The 11,427-nt window shown below is 51.7% G+C and overlaps 2 protein-coding genes across 2 annotated transcripts in view; one reads left to right on the forward strand and one right to left on the reverse strand.

Moving 5' to 3' along the window:
- Positions 1–7,369, reverse strand: part of LOC149360459 (membrane metallo-endopeptidase-like 1) — an 88,953-nt gene extending 81,584 nt beyond the window's left edge. Inside the window, exon 1 of the mRNA XM_089572324.1 lies at positions 7,240–7,369. The gene's annotated coding sequence lies outside the window, so the exon portion shown is untranslated. The remainder of the gene's footprint in view (positions 1–7,239) is intronic.
- On the forward strand, positions 1,626–11,046 carry LOC149360462 (uncharacterized). The gene is made up of 3 exons (XM_089567855.1): positions 1,626–2,918; positions 6,911–7,075; positions 11,041–11,046. Exons 1-3 carry the CDS (start codon positions 1,749–1,751, stop codon positions 11,044–11,046), a joined length of 1,341 nt encoding a protein of 446 aa, XP_089423981.1. The 5' UTR covers positions 1,626–1,748.
- Positions 11,047–11,427: the final 381 nt, after the last annotated feature.

Consider the following 11,427-nt stretch of genomic DNA (forward strand, 5'->3'; position numbering starts at 1 on the left):
CTCACGCTGCAAAGTCCGTCAAGCGTGTCGGCGGTTCTTGGGGACGGTTATCTATAACCGTCCTCCATGACGCTGCGATGCGAGAGGCGTAGCTTCGTCTGACGGCGTCCAGGCCAAGGTGACAATCAGTTTTACCAGCTTTAGCTTTTATTGCGAAAGCAATACTGCTTGCACTTTTCTGCCATCGATGGAGGTTCATCCTTCGCTCCGGCGGAGCTGCGGCGCGCTACCACGTGACCGCGTGACGTCACGCTAGTCAAGAAGAAGAAGAAATGGAGGCTCTTCATTCAGCCCGAGGACATCATCATCATCATCACCTTCGTTCCCGCGCAGCTACCGAGTGAGGGAGCTCGCTATACTGGGATTAAACGGAGCTGCTGTTGTGCTTACAAAATCTTACAAAAGAGACCAGCAGAACCAAGCGCAGCCAGGTGTTATTGCTTTCACAATCTGCCAGGCTTAACCAAGCTAAGCCTTCAGCCAATTTTTCGGTCATCCGTTTAACTGTGGTCAGCACTCAGCGATACTTCACCAGCTTCGAAAAGCGTTGTTGAAGGAAGACAGACCACTGGAAGCATTAAGAATTATGATGCAAATAAACTACGCCGACCAAAAGAAAAGAAGATGGCGTTTCAAGGTTTGAAGGTCTTACTTCAGCAGAAATTGGAGTACATCTAGCAAGAAAGTTACAATTTTTGAGATTACATCTGCTGACGTTCCAAAGGGAAAAAGCGAGCGCCTGGCACGGCCTCATCACCTTCGCGCATGCAGCGAAGCAAATAATAGCGCAGTTACAGATATTGAAACACGATTAATGATAACCATCTGACATCAAAACTGCGGACAGCGAAACAGGGCACAATCTCGGGAAAAAAGGAAGGAATCAAAATAAACACAGAAGCAGTACGAGCAAAATACAATGCCTGCAAGAAACAGCCAACAATCAAAAGTAGAAGTAATAAAGGTGTGACTCGGAACAGGAACTGCGAGTGAAAGCGGGTCATGATATGTCAGCCACTCGTTTTTGTTTCCTTTCTATGTTCCTTTGTTATAGGTTCCATTCCAGCTTTCAGCTTTCCACGTTTCGGCTCCCACACGGGAGCCTTGTTCACAAGCCAGCTCAACAGGCTTTCAAATCCGTATTTATGCCCAACATTCTCGGGAAAAAATTCTGAAAACTGAAAAATTGTAAGACACTCTTACTGAAGTATTGAAAGTAATGGTTTATTGGTTTATTGGGGTTTAACGTCCCGATGCAACTCAGGCTATGAGGGACGCCGTAGTGGAGGGCACCGAAAATTTCAACCACCTGGGGTTCTTCGTGCACTGACATCGCACAGTACACGGGCCTCTAGAATTTCTCCTCCAAAGAAATTCAACCGCCGCGTTCGGGATCGAAACCGCGTCTTTCGTGTCAGCTACCTTTAGCGGAGTGAATATGGGCGACCAACTCGCTCCTTCAGATAGCCCGGCTGCAGTTACGCGGCGGAGCGATCGGACGCGTGGTGCATCGGCTCCGTCGATTTCTCGGCTGGAACCGCGGCAACCTGATGTAACGCCTATCAAACCTTTGCGCCTGCAACCGTGAAGTCACCAGGAACCTGGAGAAACCGATCACACCCAGGTACGCCGAATTTTTGGCCATTTCGAGCAACCCTCCGCATCACCACGTAGCGGTCGAGCCAAGCCTAACGGCTCCGGCTCCTCCGCCGCTGGCTGCGGAGACGCCTGCCGGCCAACCTCTCAACATGGCTCTGCCTGAACAACGCGGATACGACCCCACGACTCTGTCGTGGTCATCTGTCCCTGTAAGCCAGTCAGAGGATGGCCCATCCACCATTTCGGCGCAGCAAGCTGCCCTTTTCCAAGTCGTTGAGAGCCGGCGCCGCCGCCGGCAGAACGCACGAGGAGCGGCAATGCCCAAGACTCCTCTCAACAATTCAACAACGGGAGACGCTCGCGCTCCGTCTTCTACAGCTCCACAGAAGACTTCTTCACCAGTCTCGAAGTGGATTCCCAAGCCAACGGTCAGGATGAACCCTGACGACTACGTGGTCGTGCTGCGGCCACGCAGTACGGTCTCCCTCAAGACGGCCTTCCAGCAAGGTGAGCTCGGCGCTGCCATTTCGCAACTCATCGGTAGGCAGCACATGGACACCATCATCATTTCACCAAATTGGGAACAAAATATCATCGTCTGTGGCACGCAGAGCCCAGAGGTGGTTAAAAAGCTGCTCACGAACCTTCAACTCAACACCAGCAGAGGATCGCTCGCATTTCACGGCCACCTCAAGCTCACCGGTGATGTGTGTCGCGGTGTGATATCTGTTCACAACTTAGAAACCAGTGAGTCACTAAAACATAATGTGCAGTGGCGCGGTGGTGAACTAGTTCATGTGCGCAAGCTGGGACAATCAAACGTAGCTGTGCTGACTTTCGAGGGACGCACCGTTCCGCGTTACGTCCACTATAACGCCGAACTGACTCCCGTCAAGGAGTACAAAAAAACAGTGCCAGCGTGCTACCGTTGCGGCACACTGGGGCACCGGGTGGACAACTGTCCCACCCCGGTCAAGGAAAGATGCGGCATTTGTGGCCAAAACGTGGGGCTTGGTACTGAGGGGATGGCCCCCCACGTCTGCAATCCTATGTGCTTAATCTGCGGGGGCCCGCACCTCACCAGCTCCCGCGAATGCACCGCCAAATTCATTAAGTTGCCGCAGCCAGGGACCAGGACGCTATCCAAGGGAGCCAATGCCGGCGCTACACGGGGAGGGCGGCAGAAAAACAACAAGACGCCACGGCGTGGCGTGACGCCTCCCCCTGCCAAGACAGCAACGGTGACGCCACCACCCGGAGCAGCGGAGTTCCCAGCTCTCAGCGCTTCATCTGGCGGCGCCGCCTGCAACCAACCCAAGGTAGGCAGCTGGACGAGGGTCGCCTCCTCTCCTTCCCCTCCTCCCCCACCAGCACCGCCGAGACGCAGGAACTCAAGCGCGAGCTCGCCCTCTTGCGAGCTCAAAACGAAAAACTAGCCAGCGAGCTTAACTCGCTCAAATCCCAATTCCATACTCCGCCCGCGTCGAGCGACGAGGCAGAAAACATAAGACAGGGAGATCCCTCCTCCTGTGGAGAGTAGCGCCGCGGCCATGGAGACCCGGGTGACCGCAATTGAAACACAGTTGGCTGACCTCCCCAAAATTATCCATGATACCATCGCGCGTCAGGTGGAGAGTGTCATCGCACAGGTGACACAAGCCGTAACGCACATTATCCAAAAATGGATAAAAGACAATCCGCGCGTCCTTAAACGCGTAGGACCCATCAGGGACGCTAACCGCCCCTCAAAATTCAATAGAGCTATTCCCGATGAGTTTGACTTCTCGGAAGACTCCTGCACGTCTGCGCCGGGCACTAGCGGACTGGGGAGTCTTAACAACGTGACCCCACCCTCCGCCTCCGACCATGGCCCCCAACCCTAAGTCGCGAGCAAGAACAACTCAGCCGCTTACACTAACGCAGTGGAACTGCCGGGGTCTCAAGAACCACAAGAAGCGGACTCATCTCCGCCTCTTTCTTCAGAACCTTGAGTTCCTCGTCGCCGTGGTTGCCCTTCAGGAACCCGGCGCCGGTACCAAACTCACAAACTACACTACATTTCAACACAACCCGCAGACATGTATACTTGTTCACAAGCGATACACTGCGCAGGAGGTCACACTTCCCACAACACCGTCTTTCTCATACACGATGGTTTCAGTGCTGCCCCTAAAGCGGTCTGACCCACCTGTACACATTCTAAATATTTACTGCCCACCGAAACTTAAGAACGTCACGTTCAATGAAATTTTCACTCAAGCTATGCAGGTGGCGGGTAGGGATCCCCTCCTAATCGTCGGCGATTTCAACGCCCCGAGCAGGCTATGGGGATACCCCCGGGAGGACAGGCGTGGGAGGAAGCTTGCGGAACTTCTTTCCACACTTGGACTCACCCTGCACCCTGACCCCGCCAACCCAACACGTGTCGGCAATTCCATTCAACGAGATACTTGCCCGGACCTCACATTTACACGCAACATACGCCATGCCGACTGGCTGAATACAGAGGACACTCTAGGTAGTGATCACTGTATAATCAACACAACCATTTACATGCGTCCCCTGAAACGCCCACTAAAACAAGCTTGTATCCCTGACTGGACGACTTTCCGCACCTCTCTACCTATCGTAGACCCCCTCCAGTCGGGATACGACGCCTGGTCCAGATCGCTCACGTCTACACTCACACAACACGAACAGCAGATACAGCTCACAGAAACACAAACAGACGTGGACAACCACCTTCTCCACCTTTGGGAGGCCCGTCGCAGCCTCACGAAGCGATGGAAGAACAGAAACATAACAGACGCCTAAAGAACCGCATCCTCGAACTCACACAACAGGCAGCGGAATATGCTACTCAGCTAGCCGACACTAACTGGGTGGACCGGTGCAACGCGGCTGCTCGCGAGATGTCTGGCCGCAACACGTGGCGCCTGTTCCGCGCTCTCATCGATCCAATACAAACACGCACGGAAACCCAACGCCAATTACATAGGGCCTTGCACAACTTTACAGGAACGACAAAACAGCTAGCGCACACGCTCAGGGATCGATACCTGTGCACCACTAAGGACCCCCGGCAGGCGGCGTACTCGTATGCAGGCGAAGAGAACACGGAGCTGGACAAGCCTTTCCAACTCCACGACCTCCGGGCAGCCTTAAGCAAAATGAAGCGGGGCACTGCACCCGGGCGCGACAAGGTTACGGTCAAGCTCTTGGCCAACCTTCCCGACGCAGCCTACGCCGCGCTCCTCAAATACATCAATAGCATTCGGGACGGAGAGACTCCTCTCCCTCTCGATTGGAAATCGGCTCTCGTGACCTTCATTCCGAAGGCCGGAAAACCTATCGATGTGGAGAACCTTCGCCCCATCTCCCTCACGTCTTGTGTCGGCAAGCTGATGGAAACGATGGTGCGCGACAGACTCTCCGATTTTCTCGAAACACAGCACAATTTCGTGGACACCATGTTCGGTTTTCGCCCTCACAAGTCTGCACAGGATATACTTCTGCAGCTTCACCACGACATCTTAGATCCTGTCGAATGTCCCCACAACGACAAGGTGGTCCTGGCCTTGGATCTTAAAGGCGCATTCGACAACGTCAACCACGAAGTAATCCTGGGCCACCTCAGTAACACCAACTGTGGCCACAAAACATTCAACTACATAAAACAATTTCTTACAGACCGTCAAGCCTACATACGCATACAAGATGCGGAACACGGCCCATATACCATCGGCTCGAGGGGAACACCTCAAGGCGCGGTCCTGTCTCCCCTCCTCTTCAATTTGGCAATGCTTCATCTTCCCTCCAAATTGTCTTCTTTGCCCGGGATACATCACGCTCTTTATGCGGATGACATTACAATCTGGGCCACGCAAGGTAACCTGGGCCACATGGAATCCTGCCTGCAAGCAGCGGCGACCCTAGTCGACGACTACGCGGCCTACTGCGGACTCCAGTGCGCCCCATCTAAATCAGAATTTGTGCACATACGTCCCTCCCCTCGGGACACAACTCCGCTTTGCATCAGTCTCCCCTCGGGACCGATCCGGAAGTCCAAGGAGATCCGCGTCCTTGGTCTCTTCATACACCATCAACGCAGGGTCGACACTACCCTAGCCAAACTTCGCACAGTGAGACCAGGTGGGCCGCATGGTCCGCCGGGTCTCCAACAAGCGGGGCGGATTACGAAGCAAGGATGCACTGCGGCTTGCCCATGCTTTCGTGACGAGTAGAATCCTCTACTCAACCCCCTACTTGCACTTGCGCAAACATGATGATGACCAACTGGAGGTCATCCACCGGAAAGTCATCAAGCGGGCTCTCGACCTCCCGGTCACCACGTCCAACCAGCGACTTCTGGCCTTGGGCGCGGTAAACACATTCCGGGAGCTTCGAGAAGCCCACTTAGTCAACCAATACACGCGTCTTGCACAGACCACGTCCGGTCGCCGCCTCTTGGACCGGCTACACATCAAACATGACTACCATATTGAGGAAAGGGAGAGAGTGCCAGCACCCTGGAGACGCGCCCTCCGGGTCCGACCCCTTCCCCGCAACATGTCCAGAGAAGACCATAGCGGTCGTCGCCAGGCGCGCGCGGAAGCGTTGGCGCGATACTATGGTAAACAACAACATGTGTATTACGTGGACGTTGCCGGCCCACACCACGGGGTGTGGTACACGGCCGCAGTCGTACACAACACAAACACAGTTAACGGGCTCACTTTCAAAGCCTACAGCGCAACACACGCGGAGGAGATTGCCATTGCTCTGGCTCTCACTACTCCCAAGTCGAAACACATCATCACCGACTCGCGAGGGGCCTGTCGGAACTATGAGTTGGGCTGGGCTCCCCCGCTTGCCTGGCGCATATTGGAATATAGCTGCCGATGCGAAGATCCAACTCCACGCAACCTGATTTGGGCACCCGGTCACCAGAGCCTACAGGGAAACGAACAGGCCGATCAGGCCGCCCGCGCACTCTCTCCCCGGGCTATCTCCCTGTCCTTGGAAGCCTACTCCCAATCAGACAATCTGGCCCTTACATTCAAACACATCACCGATTACTACAAGGAGGAGCACCGGCGCTACCCGGCCCCTTGTAAGGGACTGGATCGCGCTGACGAGCGCCTCCTCATCAAAATTCTTACTAACACTGTACTGTGCCCGGCGGTACTTAAACATTTCAACGAATCCTTTGATGGCACGTGCCAGTTCTGTGGGGAGGTGGCTGACACCTTCCACATGGTTTGGGCGTGTCAATCCAACCCATCTATCCCCCCAACCCCAACCCCACCAGAGAGGACTGGGAAGCGACCCTGCTCGGCTGTCAGGACCTAAAGACCCAAAAGGCCTTGGTTCACCGGACGCGGGCGGCGTTGCTTGCCAATGGGGCCCCGGAATAGGGGCTCCACCTAGTATTGTTAGGGGAAAGGGCCATAGGGACTACCCCAATCACCTCTCTGTAAATATTTATTGCACTATAAATGTTTTTCACCACCACCACCACCAGTTACGCCGCGCCGCGCACCTGTGGCGTTACTGCCGCTGTGACGTCATACCAGCTGTAGATTATGTTTTCTTTCTCTCAGTCGCAACAACATCAAAAACAAAATATAAAAAAGTTACCGAAGACGCTTTGAGTCGTCGCGCAGCGGCGGCCGGAAGCCACGCGCGACCTGCAGACGCGGCGCACTGTGTTCCAAGACGCTTTCAGTCGTCGCGCAGCGGCAGCCGGTAGCCACGCGTGATCTGTAGACGCTGCGCACTGCGTTCCTTCAGTAGGAGGCGCTGCGCTTTTGCTTTCGCAACCTACCAGGCTTAACCAAAGCTAAGCCCCCCCCCCCAATTTTTTCTTTCTCTCAGTCGCAACATCAAAAACAAAATATAAAATTGGCAGAGGCTTAGCTTGGTTAAGCCCGGTAAGTTGCGAAAGCAATAGCCCTGGCTGCGCCTGGTTTGGCTGGTGGTGTGTCTTGGTGGTGCTCTTAGTAAAGCTTATGTTTATCAAAGTTTTGGCCATTTGTTTTACATGGCATTATCATTATGCTATACATTTGATTCACTCTGGAGACAACAAAGTGTTGCACGGAACGCCCGAATCAGCTTAAAGTGCTATTGAGGTGTCCACTGAATCACAGAGTTGGTAAGGCGCCTTTCCTTTACCCCAAATCAACGCAGTCTACAACGCTGTCTATGTCAGAGCGCATCAATGAATGCCGGAATTAGCTTAAAGTGCTATTGAGGTGTCCACTGAATCACAGAGTTGGTAAGGCGCCTTTCCTTTCCTCCAAATCAACGCAGTCTACAACGCTGTCTATGTCAGAGCGCATCAATGAACGCCGGAATTAGCTTAAAGTGCTATTGAGGTGTCCAGTAAACCACAGAGTTGGTAAGGCGCCTTTCCTTTCCTCCAAATCAACGCAGTCTACAACGCTGTCTATGTCAGAGCGCATCAATGAACTCCGGAATTAGCTTAAAGTGCTATTGAGGTGTCCAGTAAACCACAGAGTTGGTAAGGCGCCTTTCCTTTCCTCCAAATCAACGCAGTCTACAACGCTGTCTATGTCAGAGCGCATCAATGAACTCCGGAATTAGCTTAAAGTGCTATTGAGGTGTCCAGTAAACCACAGAGTTGGTAAGGCGCCTTTCCTTTCCTCCAAATCAACGCAGTCTACAACGCTGTCTATGTCAGAGCGCATCAATGAACTCCGGAATTAGCTTAAAGTGCTATTGAGGTGTCCACTGAATCACAGAGTTGGTAAGGCGCCTTTCCTTTCCTCCAAATCAACGCAGTCTACAACGCTGTCTATGTCAGAGCGCATCAATGAACTCCGGAATTAGCTTAAAGTGCTATTGAGGTGTCCAGTAAACCACAGAGTTGGTAAGGCGCCTTTCCTTTCCTCCAAATCAACGCAGTCTACAACGCTGTCTATGTCAGAGCGCATCAATGAACTCCGGAATTAGCTTAAAGTGCTATTGAGGTGTCCAGTAAACCACAGAGTTGGTAAGGCGCCTTTCCTTTCCTCCAAATCAACGCAGTCTACAACGCTGTCTATGTCAGAGCGCATCAATGAACTCCGGAATTAGCTTAAAGTGCTATTGAGGTGTCCAGTAAACCACAGAGTTGGTAAGGCGCCTTTCCTTTCCTCCAAATCAACGCAGTCTACAACGCTGTCTATGTCAGAGCGCATCAATGAACACCACAACAGAGGTCAAGCTAAAGGTCAAACGTGGATCCGCCGGTACGACGCTGAAGGCTCAAAACCTAGCGCAGTATTGCTTTCGCAATAAAAAAATTACTGAAGACGCTTTGAGTCGTCGCGCAGTGGCGGCCGGTAGCCATGCGTGACCTGTAGACGCGGCGCACTGCGTTCCTTCAGTTGGAGGCGCTGCGCTTTTGCTTTCGCTAGGGTGCCTCGAGAGAGAGAGAGAGAGAGAGAGACTCTTTAATGAAATGCAGAGAATTTAGCCGGCGTTTAAAAATCGCTGGCATGCTACTCTGCGTAGGAAGGGGAATTTGGGAGAAAAAGACAGAAGGAGAGCAGCGTGGAAGAGGTAAAAAAAAAACCCGAAGATAAAATGCGGCCATGAAATGGGTACTAAGGATGCAATGGCGAGTATTGATGTAACCTATGGAATGATGGAGCGCATAGTCCGACAAATGGGCTGACGAAGTTCACTGCATGAAGAATGCATGAAGGTAACGTGCAAGTGAATTTAGAGCTTATAAAGATGTCCAATGTCTTTTAAATATGTAAAAAGAAAGTTCATTGCAAGTCTCTGTTGCCTGAAGCAGGCTAAGGGACCTAAAACTTTGTCCATTGTTAGGGCCACTGGGCAGAGCTTCTGCATGCAATGTTCATAGTACGCACGCTCGTTAGCATACGCAGGGCACACAAGTAGGATATGTTCCACAGTTTCTATAGAGGCACAATTGTCACAATGCGGACTGTTCGTTTGTCCAAAACAGTATCGCAAGCCGTTTGTATATGCAGAATTCAGACGAAGTCGGTGATAAAGTGTTTCCAGTTGTCGAGGAATTTTGGGTGAGAGTCTTGATCTAAGATGTGGGTCGATTGAGTGAAGAAATTGGTACTGATGTGTCGGCAAACTCCAAAGCCGATACGTTTCTTCGTAAGCAAAACTTTTAGGCATTTGGGACGCATCCGATTTCGTGAAAAAAGTTCGAATGTATCTCCGATGTTGATGGCCCTTACGGGCCGCTTCATCTGCTTTTTCATTAGCCAGAATGCCACAGTGAGCAGGCTCGCCCTCTCCGTCGCACGGAGCGGAGGAGAGGGCGCGCATCGAGGCACCCTAGCTTTCGCAACCTACCAGGCTTTTCTTTTCATCCTTCTCTCAGTCGCAACCAACGAACCTAGAACAGGCGTACACTGCCGCGCGCTATGCGTCGTCGTATGACGTTCGCCGCAAGCGCGTGTTTATCGCGGAGACCGGCTATATAACCGGTTGCTTGCCAGAGAATAGGCTCTCCGCCATGCAAAACTTCCTTACAGACACTAAACGGCTGGCGTCTTAAGCTCTGCTCTTTCTCATGATCAATATATCTCTGGAATGAAAGCTTTCTGAAACGTGGAATATTTAGCCCCGTTCTCTATTTCAGTCACCGATCTCTCAGCATTTGTTTAACCTATTTCAATTACACATCTGAGATCCTTTCATTTATTTCCTAATTGCTATTATTATCATGATTATTTTATTTTTCTCCACCATTATTTTCTTGTTTAACATTTTGTACACCTATCAGTTGCCGCCTGTGTCTTGGCCAATCCCCCGCAGTGGGTATGCGCCATTTTCTAGATGACAATAACAACAACAACAACCACGGGAGTTGGCTGAAAAGAAGCGAAGAAATGAAAGGCTCAAAGCTCAAAGAGCGTCTGAGACACCCGAACAACGAGGCAGCAAAGCCGAGTCTGAAACCCCAGAAGTACGAGAGGCACGTCTCGCTAAACGGCGTGAAAACGAAGCTGAACAGAGACGTTAAATCATAAAGCATAACCATAAGCTAAATCGTAAGCATATACATAGGCTAAATCATAAAGCATAACCATAAGCTAGAGAAGCTTTCCTGCTGCGCTCGGAGGACCCGGCCGTGCAGACCATCGCCACCGGCCGTGCTGCCAGTGTTATGGACCTTCGGAACATAAACACTTGAGTGCAGTGGGGTCGTGCGGGGACCCTGGGGCGTGACCCGAATTCCTCTGTAAATAAACTTTTCTCTCTCTCTCTCTCTTTCCGCTTCGAGATATCCAGGCTTAACCTTAGCTAAGCCCCAGCCAATTTATTTTTTTTTTGCGGAGGGGGGGGTGGGGGGTTGCAGAACTGTTGTCTTGCAGTGCGTTGAATAAAAAACTATGAAGGTAAGTGGCCTTGTCAAGAAGTGGATTTATTTTTTAATCGCAGGAATAGTCCTTCTGGTCTAAGCAAGCCGGTTTGACAGCACTTAGCAGCGACAAGGAATACAATACCCGGCGTTAGACGGGAACGGTTCGCTTGGTGGCTTTCAATTAGCCGGCTGTCATTTTTGAACGCTGAGCAGATTTGTTTGCTATCAGTAAAAAAAGAAGAGCTGCAAAAGGAAATGATCCTTGCCGCTTGGTGCAGCACCGTCGGAATAATTGCCTTATCTAAAAAATGTACAACTTTGGGCACACAGCGAAGGGCACGCAGAAAATTTGGAACTATCGAAGAGGTTGTGGATGCCCTTGAAACAGAATTTTGAATTCTTCCTCGAGATTGTGGAGTTGCGAGAGCACCACAAGATTCTTAAGCAAAGTTTCCTAGTGACTT

This window comes from Amblyomma mixtum, chromosome 2 (assembly GCF_055824585.1).
Source record: "Amblyomma mixtum isolate Tamu chromosome 2, ASM5582458v1, whole genome shotgun sequence".
Lineage (NCBI taxonomy): Eukaryota > Metazoa > Arthropoda > Arachnida > Ixodida > Ixodidae > Amblyomma > Amblyomma mixtum.